The 20,216-nt window shown below is 39.3% G+C and overlaps 1 protein-coding gene across 1 annotated transcript in view; it reads left to right on the forward strand.

Moving 5' to 3' along the window:
- The window catches only part of LOC126458427 (uncharacterized), a 255,352-nt gene extending 251,090 nt beyond the window's left edge, over positions 1-4,262 (forward strand). The window contains exon 10 of the mRNA XM_050095509.1: positions 380-4,262. Within this exon, the coding sequence (XP_049951466.1) occupies positions 380-3,591 (3,212 nt within the window). The 3' untranslated portion in view covers positions 3,592-4,262. The remainder of the gene's footprint in view (positions 1-379) is intronic.
- Positions 4,263-20,216: the final 15,954 nt, after the last annotated feature.

Here is a 20,216-nt window from a genome sequence, read left to right on the forward strand (position 1 = left end):
TGTAGGTGACATTTCTACAGTGGCTATGACTGGTTTACACTCATAAAATATAAAGGAAAAACGTATGCCTTCAGCCACACTTATTAAAAGCATATCTTACAAAACTTCCACACTTAAAAAGGTGGCGAAAAATATTTTCATAACTAAAGGTTAATGTTTTTCCTATATATCCTGTAGGAACTGAAATAAATCAATAATTCCACATAGCTCTAGTACATCAACAAACAATTTTTGTTTAGACTATCACAATACTGATATCTTGATGCATTCATGCCTGCTGATTTATAGTTATATATGTTGCTGCTTTTTCCTGTAAAGGCCTTTTAAATTCCTACTGGTGGGTATTGCATTGATTTTAATGTGCTCATGTTTATTGCAGATGAAAAGAGTCGTGACACTGAGGCAGAAGCTGACATTCCTCAGGTGTCGAGAGATCTGGAAGATGACAAAGAAAGTGACAGCAGTTCATCTACAGAACTATGTGATGAACCTGATAGGCTGAGTGACTTTGATTCAGAGGAAGCAACCAGTCTCAGTGAAGCGTCATCCTATGTGTCTGGTCATTCTCTTTCTGTGCCACTTCCATGCAAGAAAGATGGATCAACGAGGAGCCCCAAGAGTATGCAGTCACCACTGAGTGAGAAAGCCCCATCCCCTATCAGCACACAGAAAAACCTCATATCTCCTGTGGAAGAAGAAATTGTGCCAGAAATTCCAGAAGAGGTTGTAAGTGTCTTTCCAATGGAGGAACTGAAAATCCAAGCAGAACAGAAAAAGTTGGAGAATGGTGGTGTGATACACACAAAAACTGAGAGTCAGCTGACAGTATCAACAGAAACTGGACACCTGCAGAGTGTACTTCCAGTTGCTACTGATGGAGATGACTTAATGGTAAAGGTAACGGTGCAAGATAGTGTTAAAAGTGAAAAATCAGTCACCATAAATGGAAGCAACAAGTATTTTCACAGTTTAGAGACTGTTACATTTTTAGAAAGGAACTTAATAAATTCAGACATATTAAAAGTACCTGAGTCAGAAAGTGATAAAACAATAATTTCACAAGACATCAAGGAAAACTTCCAAGATACCTCTAATGTTGAAATCCTTCCAAGTATCATTCAGATTTCACACGAGGCATCTGAAAACCAAGAACTGGATATTTCATCTTCAAGGATGCATAGTATTAAGGAGTCAGAGCGGTATGTAACGACAGCCACAGGCGACAATATTTTTTCATCTGTGATATTGGAAACAAAAAAGACTGAAAATTTAAGTACAGACATGGAACAAATCTTTCCAGAAACTAGTACAGTTCCTTCTATTGTTACGCAATCCATAGATAAAGACATTATTTCTTCAAAAGATACCTCAGCAAGTGATTCTAAATATATTCTTGAACCTAGTGAAAAAGAAAGAAGTGTTGATTATGAAGACATGTCAGTCATTCTGGAGTTCAATCAGAGACTTCACGGGCTGCATGACAAAGCATTAAGCAAAGCTCCAGGGACTGAAGGTGATAGTGATTACCTGCAAATGTCTGAACTTCTGGAGATAGACCACAAGATGCACTCAGGGCGTCGTAACAGTGAACGAGCATTAAAAATCATACAAGAAAACTCTGAAATTCTTCAGAGAATACTGCAGTGTCAAATGAGACGTGCAAGTAAGTTTTCAGAAGAAGGTTCAAATGGTACAAATGGTGTGTCAGAAGATGACTCAGATTCTGTGAAGGCACCATCAGTGCCATCATCAACAAGTACTGAAAATGTACCATTTTTTCTAAGTGCCGAGTGTAAAAAGCTGAGTGAAAGTATACTGTCAAAAACTATAGTGAATGACTCATTTCAGGAACATCATACCTTAACAGATGAGCACAAAGTTCCAATTCCTGTAACTGTTTCTGCAGTGTCTAAAACTGAATCTCAACCTGTAGATGTCATGACTAGTTTCCACAATGATAAACAGACCAAACAAAGCTCAGTGCATTTCATCTCGTCTGTCCCGATTAGTGCCTCTTACAGTTCTGACAGCACAGTTAATCCAACTGCTCTTGATGACATAAATTCCAAGATTTTCCCACAAAATACTGAGGCAACAACATTTGACAAGGAAACATGGAGAGGAAAAAGTTTTTCATTTTCTTTCCCTTCTTCTATACTTGCCTCTGATGAAATACCCACATCTCAAAAAGAAGATAAACTATTCTACACTGGTGAGGAGAACAGTACCATGTCTATGAGTTTTCCTGACACAACTTCAAAAGCAAGTGACAGTTCAACAGATTTCAAAGTAAAGTCATCCACTGTGGAGAGTGAAGATCATTCCAGTTTTTGGGGGCTGTGGAACATTTCCTCTACAAGTGATGAGAGTTCCATTGACAGCCAAAAACTAATTAAATCGTGTGCTTCACACATGCTTAAAGATGATCATTCAAGTTCAGAACGTAGTTTTAGGCCTATAATTGTTCATTCTTCATCTCTCGATAAAACAGGATTTCGTGATGAAAAGCTACCTCGGCCTTTGTCAGAGGGTGATTCCCAAGATCCCCATTACAGCAATATAGGGAGGAAATATGTTCCAACAATATCCGCAGTAGACTGCCCTATTGAAGAGCCTACACAGGTGTCAACATCTGAAGCTTTACCGAGAAAACACTTTGAACAGTTTTCATATACACGAAGTTTTGCTGTGAAAGAAACCCCTGTAACAGCCTCATTTAGTCCTAAAAGTTCAGTTCTAGATCTGAAGCATCCTGTGCAAGTATCAGACATACACTCCAGTTTCTCGTCACAGCAAGAAAGTAGAAGCATGTCCAGCTGCATCACTGAGAAACATCAGCAACCTCTTGAATCAACCCAAAGAAAACTTGCTTCCATAGAGTCGGAGTTAGAATTTCAGCCAGTATTAACACATTCACTGTCAGAAACCAAGGAAGATGAAACTTCACACAGAAGTGGGAAAGAAAGTCGACCATTGTCTCCTACTGTTACAGAGATGCTAAATCGATCATCGTCATCAGGGTCACTACAAGGTAGTCGATCCAAACTTAAGAAAGATTTTGTTTCACCACCTCCATCCCCTTTCCGCAGGTACACATCACCTGTTAGGAAAACTTCAAGTCTTGAGCGTCCAGTGTCTTTACATTTCTCTAAGGGAAGTTCATCTTTTGATTCTTCTGAAGATGGTAAAATGAGATACAAAACTTCACCTTTGTACAAATCTTTCAGTATGCTTTCTGTAAATGAAGCAGGTGAAATACAGCACACACAATATGACAGTGCACCAAGGCATAGGAAAAAAGACCCCTTGAGAAGACGAACGTCAACAGATCTGTCTATTTCTTTTTCATCTACTAAAAGTAAGTCCCCAAAAGCCACTTCTCCAGTATTCTCTCCATCAAAACTTAAGGAGACAGGTGTTTCTTTCCCTCCAATTAAGTCCGTACACCAGGCTGACAGTCCTACAAAATCAGCAAAGTTCAGCCCATTTCCAACAAGAGCAGGTTCATGGCAGCCAAAAGAGCTTGGAATAAAACTGGGCCTATACTCTTCAACTGAGTCATCTGGAAGATCCTCCAACAAGAAGTTGTAAAATAAACCATAACAGAATATGTCTAAAATGCTGTGATGACTGACTTAGAGCACTAGTATTTTGCATGCATGACAGGAACAATTTCAGCCCAGATGGTATGAGACAAGTATGCACATGCGAAGCTTTAGGATAACTAGGTCTGGTGCTAACAGCCCAGTAGTGTGAGTGCATGCAGTCTTGAATGCAAACAATAACTAGTATTGTGTTCCACTGTGCTTTAACACAGACTAGAGCTGCTGAACTTATTTTTAAATAATTTTATAAATCATAGTTACAGCCCTGTTGTTGCTGACATTGATACAATGCCTAGTTTATATAAATATGTAAAAGTTGTTGAATTATTTAGACTGGAAAATAGGAGAATATTTGAGTATCACTGTCAGGTTCCGTGCAGTGTGTGCCTTATTTCTCAAAGAAAAACATAAATTTGGATTCTACAAATAATTTTGCACGTATCAGTATGTAACTTAAACAATTTTTGTTGATTTCTAACCAAATTCATAATGTTATGAATTAATAGAGGGAAACATTCCACATGGGAAAAATATATCTAAAAACAAAGATGATGTGACTTACCAAACGAAAGCGCTGGCACGTCGATAGACACACAAACAAACAAACACAAACATACACACAAAATTCAAGCTTTCACAACAACCTGTTGCCTCATCAGGAAAGAGGGAAGGAGAGGGAAAGACGAAAGGATATGGGTTTTAAGGGAGAGGGTAAGGAGTCATTCCAATCCAGGGAGTGGAAAGACTTACCTTAGGGGGAAAAAAGGACGGGTATACACTCGCGCACACACACACACATATCCATCCACACATATACAGACCAAATATATGTGTGGATGGATATGTGTGTGTGTGTGTGTGCGAGTGTATACCCGTCCTTTTTTCCCCCTAAGGTAAGTCTTTCCGCTCCTGGGATTGGAATGACTCCTTACCCTCTCCCTTAAAACCCATATCCTTTTGTCTTTCCCTCTCCTTCCCTCTTTCCTGATGAGGCAACAGTTTGTTGCGAAAGCTTGAATTTTGTGTGTATGTTTGTGTTTGTTTGTGTGTCTATCGACGTGCCAGCGCTTTCATTTGGTAAGTCACATCATCTTTGTTTTTAGATATACAAATTCATAATGTGATTTATAAATGACACACAGTATGAATAAGGCACATGATATCCATTTGCCTGGCAGTGGAATTGCACTGAACTGATTGAAAAGTTATTTTTCATTGAAAAGCTAAAAAAGTTACACTATTTAACAGTTTTTCTCTACAGTACACAACAATATATAAAAATCATGTCTTATTTCTGATGTACGTTATATGTAAATGGACGTAATTATACAAAAATTGTTATTGCATTGCAAATAAATTGTTTATACTGTAAAGACACCCGTGCTCACAGTAAAGTTAACTTGGTAACCAGGCTACCAATAACATATTTTTCATTTCGATGTGAATCATCTTGGCACAGTTACATATGTGATGTTATCCAGGCAGTTCCATCTTATTAAAGCCATATGTAAATTTGCAATATTTCTGAATCAATTTTTGTGAATATTTTAATATAATTTAGTGCCCTGAGTATTTAAATATACATATCCTGTGAAAAAAGTGTATACATATATATTACTATACCCCTGATTTTAAGTTTATTAGTGCCACATTTGTAATTTTGTCTATATTTTCTGTAATAAATATGGTAAACATACCCAAAATATACTGTGATTTGCATAAATTATTTGTTCAATTGGTTATATTAGGACACATGGCTTACTAGAAACAGGTCTATCCTGAGCTGTATTGACCAATAATCTCAGACAGGCCACATAAATGATATGTGAGCAGTCTGATATGTAGACTGACTGCATTTTCCCAGTATGCTGCCAATGAATCGAACTCTTGTCACTTCCCTGAACTATGACTGAGTGTGTGTCATCATCCAATGACATATCCTTACAAATTGTTATTCCCAGGTATGTGCTTAGATTGACTGATTCTAATTGGGAATAGGATACTACTCTTTTTTTATTTTGAGAAATGCATAATTTTACATTCCTGCACATCTTCAGCAACTTTCATATTTACACCACTCTGAAATCTTGTCATGATCTGTCTGAATATTTCTGCAGCTTTTTTCAGACAGTACTCCATTACGAATGACTGTACCATCTGCAAATGTCCAAGGTTGCTATTAATATTGCCAGCAAGGTCATTAACGTACAACATGAACAACAAGGATTCCAACATACTTTCTGGGACATGCCTAAAGTTGATTCTACTTCTGTAGAGGACTCTCCATCCAAAATATCAAGCTGAGTGCTGCCTCCCAAGAAATCCTCAATCCAGTCACAGAATTTTGTTTCATACCCAATGAAATCATAATTTTTTGATAAATGTTGATTTGGTACCAAGTCAAACGGTATTTGGAAGTCAAGGGATTCTGGGTCTATTTGATTTCCTTGATCCATGCTTTTAGGATGTTATGTGAGAAAAGTGCAAGTTGGGCATCATATGATTGGTATTTTTTGACTCGATACTGGTTGGCATAGAGGAGGTCACTCTATTTGAGATACCTTATGTTTGATCTCAGACTATGTTCTATGATTCTATAACAGATGGATGTGAAGGAGATGGAGTAGTAGTTTTGTGTATCATATCTATTACCCTTCTTACAGATGGATGTGATCTGTCCTTTTTTCCAATTACTGAGCACTGTTTTTTGTTAAAAGAGTCTGTGGTATTTTAACATGAGAGCTAACGCAGCTCAAAATTCTGTATAGATTCTGACAGGGGTCCCACTGGTCCTTATATCTCACATATCATGTAAGCTACATTTTCAGTTCCACATTCCACATTTTTTAATCCCCCTGTAGCAGCAAACACCAAATGGAGATCTATGCCACATCATATTGAGATGTTCTAAATGTGCTCCACACCAAAATAAGCTGTAGGAGTACCTAGTAAAACTGTGGATTCCCTTTTCAACAAATATTAAAATACCATTAGGTCAAAAATCCACAATATTAACAGTTTTATAGCACACTACCTTCAAAAAGCAAACATCTTGATATTTTACATATAGACATTTATAAATTTATATACAGGGTGTCCCATTTATCTTGATCGCCCCAAATAACTGTTTGTCAAGATGCAAATTACAAAATGTTTCAAGCCAATCTTTTTTACCTGTCAGGGGGACATCAATCAGCACGATTGCCTTCATCGTAGCTTTGTTTTTTTACAAAGATATGAACAGTGGTATGACTTTTTTTAAATGACACCCTGTATTTTTTATTTGGTAATTAATTTCCTCTCCTAAGGACCTATTCAAAAATGTATCACAGTGTACTATTCACTGAAACACAATGTTATTAATTACATAACACAACATTGATGTTGACTTTCCCAGCGCTTAGTGCAGGTACTCGGGGTAATGGAACACATCCACATGCTGACATTGACAGAGGACAAATGTAAACATAATTAGAATGCACACCCGTCATTCCATCAACCATTGTCAGTTGAAGAGTTGTGTGAGTAGAATGTACACCAACAAAGAGAAGGTAGAAATGCTACTCATCTATAGGGAATGTGATTTAGCAGAACAGTAATTACAATACTGTTTTCTTATGTACAGGTACATTTAGTACAGTAGTTTAGTCCTTTTAAATACTGTTGTGTAGAGTAGGCATGCAGTAAAGGCTGTCCTTCCTACTAACTGCATCAACATAATGTTTCTTTTATTGTTGTTGCTGAAGGTAGGCGGAATGCTACGCAGACAGCGGGACTGTACAGAGAGTGATATCTTGACAAGAACCCACCATCCTGATGGATGTTTTCTCATCATGTTGTGATGCTTCAGGAAATGGGAAGTTTCAACCCATGACAATGCAATCATCGTAGCACTCGCACAGATGAAGCTGCCGAAGTTACTGTTCTCGCTTCCATCGCTATGAGTCCACATGTGAACACACAACAGTTTGAAGATGAGATTGGCATTCCTAAACCCAGTGTACATTGTATTCTTACACATCACAGGTTCCATTCTTACCATGTACACCTACATCAAGAATTGCATGGGAATGGTTTCCAGAATCGTGTACAGTTCTGTCAGTGGGCACAACAGCAAATCCTTGCCAACCTGAACTTCTTCTCCAATGTTCAATTTACCGATGAATGTTCCTTCTCAGACAAAGGACAGGTAAATACAAGGAACATGCATTATTGGTCCAGCAACAACCCATGATGGCTTAGACAGGTGGAACATCAGCATCAATGGAGAGTTAATGTCTGGTGTGGGATGCATGATACTACAATTATTTGTCCTTATTTCATCAATCACAGTCTAAACAGCACAGTGTATGCCAGCTTCCTCAGACAAATTCTTCCTCCTCTTCTGGATGAGGTGCCGCTAAGAACCAGAATGCTTATGTGGTATCAACACGCTGGATGTCCAGCACATAATGCCTTGCGTGTTCTGAACCAAAGGTATCCTGCCATATGGATTGGTCAAGGAGGAACAGTTACTGGGCCTGCTAGGTTTCCTGATTTAAATCCTCTGGACTTTTTTCTTTGGGGATGCATTAAAGAGGTTGTCTATCACAATATTCCAACAACTCCAAAGGAAATGCAGGAATGTATCCTGCTTGCTTGTAATTCTCTTCAGCAGGCAACACTGGAAGCAGTAAATAATTCTTTCATTCAACGAGTGCACCAGCGTATCGGTGTCTGGTGTCACTACTTTGAGCACCTTTGAATGTTCTACTCCTGAACAATGGTATTCAACAGTCAAAGTCAATTTTGTGTTATGTTTTTACTTGGTTTTCATCTGTTTTCTGACAACTCCAGCATATGGACGAGTTTGTGATCCTAGGCCAAAGTCATTGTTGTGTTATGTAATTAATGATGTTTTTCAGTGAATGGTACACTGTGATACAGTTTTGAATAGGTTTTCAGGAAAGGAAATTAATTACTGAATGAAAAATACAGGGTGTCATTTAAAAAAAGTCATACTGCTGTTCGTATCTTTGTAACAAGAACAAAGCTACAATGAAGGCAATCATGCTGACTGATGTCCCCCTGACGGCTAAAGAAGATTTGCTTGAAACATTTTTTAATTTGCATCTGGACAAACAGTTATTTAGGGTGGTCAAGATGAATGGGACACCCTGTATGTATAAAATAGCTTTATACATAAGATGTAACTATCCTCACTAACATCAATAAGCAGGTGTAATGGCTGTACTAATTCCAGCAAAAATCCAATAACTTTTTTATTTTTTTCCAATTCATATTCAACAGCTTCTACTGAAGCTTCTTCCACACAGTCCGGTACAGGCACAAATAGATGGAGATATAGAGTACTGAACTTACAAGGTTTCAGTGAATGCACTCACACTTCTTATGAGACTTTACAGTAGTACATACTCCTTTTCTTGCTGTCTATTTACAATACACCAGCCAGTAATGCCAATAGCCAAATCATGTAAAAAAGAAATGACTTGCATAGACCCTTCTTTAAATCACAAGCACATAGTTAATTTATATATAAGACAACTTAAAACTGCATGCAGTACTGGGATTCAAACTGAAATCCATGTCTGTAACATAGTTCTAACGTGTCACGTACAATCATTGACATCCTTGGGAGAGCCAGGTATAACAAAATTATTCCACCAGATGTGCAAGAGGTCTGTGACAGGTGAAATAGCCTCAGACTACAGGAAGATTGTATTAAATCCAGTTCCAAAGAGGGACAGTTCCAAGGACAAACAACTTCCAAACACCAAAGCGTTTCCTTCAAAAAATATAAAGTCTGGAATCCCAAACTCTTATTAACAATTAAATTAGTGTATTTCATGTACATTCTTTCCTTGATCCTGTGGGGTAATATTCTTCTAGCCACTGAAAATGGAATCTGAGGAAGGATGTTAATTAAGAAATATTGTGTGTTATGGATGTGCAGTATAGCAGGGAGAATCCACATTTAAATTTGTAAGTGATTTGGGGCCCCAGTTTCAAACATGATCATATGGCTTATCACTAGGTACATGACACATACATCTCTGGTTTATAAAACTGGTCATTTGGATGGCAGCCATTACATTTCTGACATGTTAATGCTGAATGCTGTGCCCTGCTTTCAAGGTCCCATGATGATGTCTTCCAGCAAGGTAATGCAAGACCACATGTTACTAGTGCTGTCCTGATCTTCCTTTATACAATGGGTGCTTGGACCTTGTCCTGGCCTTCGTGTTCTTCAGATCTCACTACCACTGAAAACATATGGTCATGTGTTATCAAGTGACTGCCATGTCAACGCTAACCAACCACTATAACTGATGAATGTTGGCATAGAGATGAAGCAGGATGTGATGATGTACTCACATCTGGCAACAAAGCTCAGTTGTATTTGATGCCCATTATTGCTGCCAGAGATGTCAACTCTGTGTACTAATTTGTGCACTCTGTATGCCCCCAAATGTAGATTCTTCCTGCTATACTGCACATCCATAACACACAACATTTCCTAATTAACATCCTTCCATTTTCAGTGGTTAGAAGAATATTATGCGACAGGATCAAGGAGTGAATGTACATGAAATACACTGATTTAATTTTTCATAATAGGTTTATTCAAGAGTTTGGAATTCCAGACTTTACACTTTTTGAAGGAAACACTTTGAAGTCAGGAAGTTGTTTGGCTCTTAACTGATGACTTATTCTCTAACCAGGATCACAGCTGCCCAAACACTGGTGATGTTATCTTTGTGTGACTCAACATCCATTGAAATACATGCTTCCTCTACATGTCTAACAATCTTCAGTACTCAGTGAGAATCATATAAATGAACTGACTTATGTTAAGCAATGTATTTGAATCAAATTGTGACTGCCACTTGGTGACATGTCTGTGGAAATTCTTTGGGAGCTAGGGCAGGGATTCAGGAAAAATGCAATAAGGTATGTAGATATATAAAAAAAAAAATGGTACTTGCTGCTCCAAGAAAACTGTATGTATGCATTGTTGAAAATGTGTGCGTTATGCAACAGCATACTGTCATGTCATAACCATACTCAAGTCCAAAACTGATAGCAGGCTCATCTACAATGTATAAGACTTTGCATTCAAAGCATGCTTATTACAAACACCAAGATACAGCCAGAAGAGACCTGAATTCCTGGAAGAAGAGTGCTGCTGTTTATAAAAAAAATCGAATATTCCAGAACATACAAACATTAGAAATTTTGGAAACCTTCCAGAAATGATAAATAAAAAATTACTGCTAATGGCTGGATCTGAACTGGTGATCTTCTGCACGCCAGCCAGCAAAGCTAACTGCAACATCACAGTGCATACACCACACACCACAGCATTTCTCCCTGTCCTGAAGAAACTGTGGTACAATTTCAGAAGTTCTCTTTGGAGCCAACTACAGCATCCTGGTTCCAGATCTTGTCACTAGTCCTCTGTAAGGCATTGTGGACTGTTCCTCACATTCTTGTCAAATTATTACTTCCTCTTCACTATGGTGAGTATCAAAGGTAGTCTGAAGCTTCTTTCCATTGATCAAGTCTTCAGTTTCCTTGAATGAGATGCTCTAACCGTTGACCTGTACCTCAGGACTGTAGTGGAGCTTCATACAGAAGACAGAGACAACATCTTGGCACTTCTATCCTCTTGATGAAGGGTCATAATTCTCGAATTTGTATGTGATGCCCAACAAAATGAAAGAATACTATATAGTCCAAAACAGTGCTTTAGTAACTTCTCCACTAGTACAACTTTCTGCACAGGCATAAAAATCTATGCCAAGTCTCACAACCTGTATCTCACTGGCCACTGCCTAGCATTACAGTGCTCTCAGTCTTTCTCCTGGATGTCCAGGTTCCATATGCAAATCAGCTGTATTCCTTTCTCAGTTCTAGTGATGAGGTCATTTACATAGTCGTCCTGAGTATCATCTGGATGAAACTGGAGCAGTGTACCCACTGTTGTTTCACTCTCATGGCCTTGGAGCAGAAAGGACTGTGTTAAGCCTGTAGTATCTTGCTGTGCTGTGTTGGGCAGGAATGTATCCCAGTATCTCTGTTCCAAATTAGTGAACATCAAGAGCATATATGTCGGTGTCTTATTAAAGTGTTCAATGAGGCCATTTGTCTGTGGATTGTTGGGAGTAGTTGTTATTGTGTGGCCAATGTCCCAATGTGAAATTACTCTGATATTAGTCTCAACTGGAAAATTTTTTCACTGTCAGAGATCATCACACAGGGTGCCCTTTGCTTAAAAATTACATCCTCTAAATGGAAATTTGCAATTTATGGAGGTTTGGCAGTTAGCTCAGCTTCGGTGACAGCATAGCGACTAAGGTAATTAGTACAGACTATTATCCATTGATCACCATTTGTCAACTTCAGGAACTTTTCCAAAAGGTCATTTTTAGGTCTGTGAAATGGTGCTGCCACAAGTGGGTTTCGTAATTGTGGTACATGCTTCCATTGTTGGCATTTCCTACAGTGCCTATTGGATCTGTAGGGACCTGCCAAGTGATACCTGTATCTGACTCTGTCATTAATCCCATGTGAACAGATGTTAGAGCTTCATGGAAATATTTCAGAACAGCTGGCGATAGATCAGCTGGGTTGTATTGTATTGTATTGTATTTTTATTATCCAGGCAATCATAGCATTGTACAGCTGTACATATGATATTGGATAGTGGACAGATAAAAGAAGAACTTCATGGTACAACTTGACAAGCAACTCCATCCATAATGCTCCATTTACTAATTGGAATTCTTCTTTTGGTCAATTCCTGCTTCTTCAAAGTTTCTGTGGTTTTCTGAAGTGCTGGATCTTCCCTCTGTTCACCAGCAATGTCACTTAATGCAGCAAGACTGAGATTTCATCCAAAGTGCTGTGGTCTGCCAAAGGATTCCTTGAAAGGCAATCAGCATCCTTGTGATTATATCCACTTTTGTATACCACTGTGATGTCATACTACTGAAGTCTCAGTGCCCATATTGCCAGCTGACCTGACACATCCTTCTGGCTAGTCAGCTGGCATAAAGAAGGAACTGAAGTAGCAAATGCTTACAGATAGATGCAAACTGTCCCATGGAAACCTACTTAGAAAGTCTCTAGCACCAACCTTAACTGATGAATCTATGAATATATTACAATCCCCTATGTATCACTCCCACAGGGATTGTGAAGACAAGATAGGCTAATTACAGTATGCCCAGTGGCATTAAAGCAATCATTTTTTCCCACAATCTGTATGTGAATGGAATGGGAGAAAACCATAATTATTGGTACAGTGAGATGTACACTCTGCCAAGCACTTCACAGTGGTTTGAAAAGTATATATGTAGATGTTAATGTACATCTAGAACGGTGGTCTATCACAACAGTGAATAGTTAGCAAAATTAATATGGTCAGAACTTCTCGGTGGCCCAAATAACTGCCAGAGACTCCTTCTCAGATGTAGAGTAGTTCATCTCTGACTTGGAGAGTATGCTGGTAGCATAAGCTACCAGCTTTTCAGCATCTTCTTGAATATACAGTATGATTGCACCTATCCGCTAACCTAGCATCAGTGTGAAGTTCTGTCTCAGCGTTCTCATCACAAAGTGCTATAACTGCAGAAAATCTTAGCAGCTCCTTAAGGACAGGGAGAGATATTTTTCTCATCCTATTCCTGAACAATTTAATGTCTCTCTGCACTAAATGTTGCAAAGGACATGGCTTGGTAAGGAAGTCCTTTATGAATGTGGTAGCACGAGCACATTCTGAGAAAATTTTTCATTTTACAAATGTGCCAGAGAATCAAAAAATCTGTAACTGCTCTTATTTTCTCTGGATCATGCATATTCCAACACCATTCACTAGATTCCCACAGATTTTACTTCTTGGGTGGTGAACAGGCACTTTTTAGGAATCAGTAAAAATGGAATCCTTATAATCACTTTTTTGTTCATCTGCCTGTCTATCCAAGTGTTAAAAACCCTTTTCCTCTTGAATGGGTAGACGTATCAAGTTGATATTTATGTCATATACTGAGGTCTATAGGTTCATGGTGATCTAGCTACAAGCTTCCAAATCAATGTGGCCATTTAGGTCACATATTTTAATACTTGCAAACTCACTCATCAAAACCTATAGGGTACTTCTCGTTGGCCTAGAATCATGAAATTTGGAAAATGAAAAGTTTCACAGTGCAACCAAACGAAAAATCTGAAATTTGTCAATTTGTAATTATACTACTGGCCATTAAAATTGCTACCCCAAGAAGAAATGCAGATGATAAATGGGTATTCATTGGACAAATATATTATACTAGAACTGGTATGTGATTACATTTTCACAAAATTTGGGTGCATAGATCCTGAGAAATCAGTACCCAGAACAACCACCTCTGGCCGTAATAATGGCCTTGATACGCCTGGGCATTGAGTCAAACAGAGCTCGGATGGCATATACAGGTACAGCTGCCCATGCAGCTTCAGCACGATACCACATTTCATCAAGAAAAAAGTGACTGGTGTATTGTGACGACCCAGTTGCTCGGCCACAATTGACCAGACGTTTTCAGTTGGTGAGAGATCTGGAGAATGTGCTGGCCAGGGCAGCAGTGTAACATTTTCTGCATCCAGAAAGGCCCGTACGGAACCTGCAACATGTGGTCGTGCATTATCCTGGTGAAATGTAGGGTTTCACAGGGATCGAATGAAGGGTAGAGCCACAGGTCGTAACGCAACTGACATGTAACGTCCACTGTTCAAAGTGCTGTCAATGCGAACAAGAGGTTACCAAGACGTGTAACCAGTCGCACCCCATACCATCACGCCAGGTGATATGCCAGTATGGCGATGACGAATACACGCTTCCACTGTGCGTTCACCGCAATGTCACCAAACACGGATGCGACCATCATGATGCTGTAAACAGAACCTGGATTCATCCAAAAAAATGACGTTTTGCCATTCGCGCACCCAGGTTCGTCGTTGAGTACATCATCGTAGGCACCCCTGTCTGTGATGCAACATCAAGGCTAACGACAGCCATGGTCTCTGAGCTGATAGTTCATGCTGATGCAAACGTCATCGAACTGTTTGTGCAGATGGTTGTTGTCTTGCAAACGTCTCCATCTGTTGACTCTGGGATCGAGACGTGCCTGCACGATCCGTTACAGCCATGCGGGTAAGATGCCTGTCATCTCGACTGCTAGTGATTCGAGGCCGTTGGGATCCAGCACGGCGTTCCGTATTACCCTCCTGAACCCACCGATTCCATACTCTGCTAACAGTCATTGGATTTCGACCAACGCGAGCAGCAATGTCGCGTTATGATAATTCACAATCACGATAGGCTACAATCCAACCTTTATCAAAGTCGGAAACGTGATGGTACTCATTTCTCCTCCTTACACGAGGCATCACAACAACGTTTCACCAGGCAACGCCGGTCAACTGCTGTTTGTGTATGAGAAATGGGTTGGAAACTTGTCAAACACGTTGTAGGTGTCGCCACTAGCGCCAACCTTGTGTGAATGCTCTGAAAAGCTAATCATTTGCGTATCACAGCATCTTCTTCCTATCGGTTAAATTTCGCGTCTGTAGCACATCATCTTCGTGGTGTAGCAATTTTAATGGCCAGTAGTGTATATCACATGAAAAAAAATTGTCATTTCTTATCCAACTCTCCGTCTGTTCATCCGTCTGTTAAGACCCCTTTTTCTTAGGAATGGATAGGCACATCAAGCTGAAATTTATGTCACATTCTAAGGCCTTTGATTCCTTGGTGGCATATCCGATTGAAGCTTCCCATTGGACTAGAATCTTGAAATCTGGCAAGAAGCAGGGTTTAACAGTATAACCAAAGGAAAAACCGAAAAACTGTAAATTTGTAATTATGTTGCACGAGAAAAGTATTTCTTTTGTAATTTGTTATCTGACGTCAAACTTGAAATTATAACATTCCGTGGCTCTGCATTCAGGCTGATTGGGTCACAATATTTTGTCAAACATTGGCCAAGGAATGACTTTACCACTCGTATGACGTGTTTCAGAATTTATCCATTATCGGCTATCCATGTGTGTGAAACAAACATTCGCAGTCTAGTTTGAATTTATCCACCATCAGATGTCCATGAGCGATTATTGTATGTAGATGTGGTGATTCAAGTTGTGTGTGAAACAAACATTCTTGTTTCACATTCAACTTGAAACGTCATATCTATGTGCAGAAATCATTCTTGGATATCTCATGATGGATAAGTTCTTAAATGTGTGACATGAGCAATAAAGTCATTACTTGCCTGATGTCTGACTTTTACCATAGCGACCCAGTCAGCCAGAATAGAGATCAACTGATTATTATAGTAATGATCGCCTGCCTCTTGCATGACTTTGAAAGATTTATATTACTGAAATTAAAACATTCTCGACTATCATGGAATCCCTAGGACCAATGTCTTGCCAGTATCAACGTCGATAACAGGGAAAAATGGTCGAGATTCTCGATTTTCGAAATAGATGAACTGTCCGTATACATAATTAAGTTATTAATGAACCCTCAGTGCACAAGTCCTACTCGCAGAGACATGTCATCCATTTAAGGTGTCAAGGCAGGTTGACCAGCAGGCCTGGATCTTGGGCGAGGGGGAGGGCAGTGACGGATACAGAAATACCTCAAAGAGGGGACCTTTACTTTCACCGTAATAAAAAATGCATAGATGAATGACATGCAAAGTTTAAGGAAGTTTTATTTAAACTGATTATACACATATACAGGACAATGCCATCTTCTGATATTAAAAAGTTACAATTGTGGGTCTCTTCCTTAAATGATGAATTCTATGCGCCTATTCTTCTTGGGAAATTGGTTAATTACATCGTCAATAGGACAACCAATGTCAAGGTGAATGTTCAACAGAGCTAAACTATTTAGTCGATCCTCCTCCATTGTCGACCTCAGCCATGTCTTTGCACGCCGCAATGTTGAAAAACTATTCATATTCTAGAAGAAAAAAACTTTGTTTCACAAAGCGCCTAGCATGCAGCTCACGTTGGTGTATCTGTTATTCACATGATTTTGAAACGCATCCCTGTTGGGTTTTGAACATTTTTGACTACATTGTAGGTCGATTTCTCAATGAATGTTCATTTTTGAATGCGGGCCAGAGGAATACCCATCGCATCTAAAAATTGAAAAACTCTCCCGCAGACAAAAGGGGACGGAATAAACCCGAACGAGTGAATGTCAATCGCTGTTTGTTTATGTTGTTTACTTGAGTGTACGAATGATAAGCGTTATTATAATTATTAGAGAAATCCATAGATTCAGACTACCAGGGTGGAAATAAGCAACTAACAGGTAAGAAAGCGTAACCAAGAAAATGAAATTTTGACGGAAAATTTTTGGCAGAACGTTATACCATTAAGGGCCAGTCCCCGGTAAGCAAGTTCTGTTCTCGGAGTAGCATAGAAAAGGCATTGTAAGAACACGTAATAACGCCTAACCGGAGAATTAACGCGAGAAAATTAAACCAGTGATTCTGGTAGAGTTAGTGAAGTTAATCGGAGAATCAATTTTGACATTTGCAGTTACAGAATTAGTGATGACAAGATTGTGTTTTAGAACGAGGAACAAGAAGAAACAGAGACCACACAAATTAAATGGAAGAATACGACAATTCCAAATTTATATAAAAATTTCGCACTACTACTTCTACTTGTCTGTCTCACGCATGAGAAACTGGAGCATTTCAATGAAATATGGAACTATTTCCTAACATAAAACTTTTTGATTCTAGTAGGCCCAATAGGCATTTGATATTGGTACTTCGTGAAGTTTATTCTGTCGTGTTTTTTATGCAAATGAGATGGATAAAAATGACCATTTGTGCCAAAAAAGTCTCGCTTATTTGGCATGTGTTGTAACTGCTGCAATATTAGAAAGGCCTAGCAGATAGTGACAAAATAGACGTATTCAGATCGAGAAACCACACCAGTTTGGATACTATTCATACTAACAGCGTTTTCATGTAGCGAAATGTTTGACGAATTTTGATGAGGTAATAGATTCTTTCGCAGAAAGGAAAGCACGCCGCGTAAAGCTGTAGCATTATTATAGAGAAAAAGACCGTGGGACATAAGGATTCAAATAATGTGTACTGTCTTCCCTGTCTCTTGTCTTTACAGGTTTTATGTTTCCTATATTTAATTTTATGTCACACAAATGAGAAAGTTATTAACTAATAGGCCATAAAGAGAGACAAATTTTCTGAATTGCTCTTATTCCCCCTGTTAAAAATAATCCAACCCAGTATTAATTGTGAGTTCTTTTTAAGGGGGTAGGATCTCAAACCGGCCGACTGGGAGCAGGAGAGGCACCTTAGGACATTTTAATTTCCACTGTCCCGAATGTAGGTTTGATGGCTTCCATTAAAATTATATAAACATTTGAATTCCACAGAGCGAATACAGTGACTTACAATAGAAGAACGCTGCGTGAAGAGGTGTGCCACTGCACTTTGGCACACGTAAGATCAAATAAAGTGTCTTACAATCCCTCAAACATATATATTTTATATATCAAGCATTTCAGAAAGATATGCGCTACAAAATGAACATATTTTTGAAAATTAGATTTTTTAAAAGTTAGTTTTTTTTTTTTTTTTTTTTTTTTTTTTTTTTTTTTTTTTTTTTTTTTTTTTTTTTTTTGCCCACGTTCGGAAATATTGTAAATCTGGGCTGGTTGTATTCGAGGATGCCTGAAATGTTACAAAATCCAAAAAACATAATTTTGAAGTTACAGAGGCCATAAGGTGTTATAAAGGCAGTGTTATCTCAATCAGCCTCGTCAACCTTGATTTTCCAACAGCCCGTCTCCAAATCCATATTTGAGAAATATTTGGTTCCTTTAAAGCAGTCTAGGGTGTCATCAGCATGCGGTATTGGTAGAAATCTTAATTCGTGATTCTGTTCAGTCACTGGTAGTCCCAGCAGAAACACCATGTGCATTCTTTCTTCTTCTCATGGACCGCAGGAGAAGACCAGGGACTCTCTGAAGCTTCAATGATGTCATCTTGCAGCATCTTCTGCAACCCCTCCCCTCCCCCAGATTATCTGTCGACATCCTGTATAAGCGCTAACTAATTAATGAATGATGCCCATTGTTGATACGGAGTTTTGCCTTGTGTCACTTGGTCTATGTTTTCTCCACTCTGAAAAGCATCCGAAAATTCGTGCAGTATGGCTAACAATGGCCAAGGTTGTCCCTCAGTCAGGCCAGATCCTACTGGCAGTTCCCTGTGTTGCCTCTAGTTACAGTGGAACTCAGTTCTGCATCAGTGGTACTAAGCTGGCTTTCCTGAACTGATTCACCTGTCGCTACAGGGGAAGAGTTGTGGCTACACGTCACAATTAGTGATGCAAAGTAATCATTATGTGTGCTTTTTGGATAGCTTTGTCTATTTGGAACTCTGATCTTCCATACTCTATACGACTGCTTGTGATTCCTGCAAGAAATCCCAACTGAAAATAACGTTGTGACTACAGTCTGTGAAATTGACAAATTCGAACAGCTGTATTCTGTCATTGATAGTTATTCTTGTAATACATGTTCCTGTTGGCTGGATATACACACATTTAAAAAAATTTTGCATCACCTCGGTTCCGAGACTTCCGGAACCTGTACAGAAAATTGGAATAGAGATCAACATAAACATCATTTCCACCCTTTCTATTGCTCATGAAAACCACACATTGCACGTTGTACCACCATACGGCAAGACCTTCAAAGGTCTTTTTTTGTACACACCGTTACCTCTAATATCCAGTAGCACGTACTCTTGCATTGATGTATGCCTGTATTCGTCATGGCATACTATTCACAAGTTCATCAAGGCACTGTCCGTCCAGATTGTCTGACTCCTTAACGGCGATTCGGCATAGATCCCTCAGAGTGGTTGGTGGGTCAAGTTCATAAACAGCCCTTTTCAATCTATCCCAGACATGTCCGATAGGGTTCATGTCTGGAGAACATGCTGGATACTCTAGTTGAGCGATGTCGTTATCCTGAAGGAAGTAATTCACAAGATGTGCACGATGGAGTCGCGAATTGTAGTCCATGAAGACGAATGCCTCACCAGTATGATGCCGATATGGTAGCACTGTCGGTCGGAGGATTGCATTGACGCATCGTACAGCCGTTATGGCGCCTTCCATGACCACCAGCTGCGTGTGGTGGCCCAACATAATGCCACCGCAAAACAGCAGGGAACCTGCACCTTGCTGCACTCGCTGGACGGTGTGTCTAAGGCGTTTAGCCTGTCCGGGTGGCCTCCAAACACGTCTCCGACGATTGTCTGGTTGAAGGCATATGTGACACTTATTGGAGAAGAGAACGTGATGCCAATCCTGAGTGATCCATGGTGCATGTTGTTGCGTCCATCTGTACCGTGCTGCATGGTGTCGTGGTTGCAAAGATGATCCTCACCATGGACGTTGGGAGTGAAGTTGCGTATCATGCAGCCTATTGCGCACAGTTTGACTCGTAACACGATGTCATGTGGCTGCACGAAAAGCATTAATCAACATGGCGACGTTGCTTTCAGG

The sequence above is a fragment of the Schistocerca serialis genome, chromosome 1 (assembly GCF_023864345.2).
Source record: "Schistocerca serialis cubense isolate TAMUIC-IGC-003099 chromosome 1, iqSchSeri2.2, whole genome shotgun sequence".
Taxonomy (NCBI): Eukaryota; Metazoa; Arthropoda; class Insecta; order Orthoptera; family Acrididae; genus Schistocerca; species Schistocerca serialis.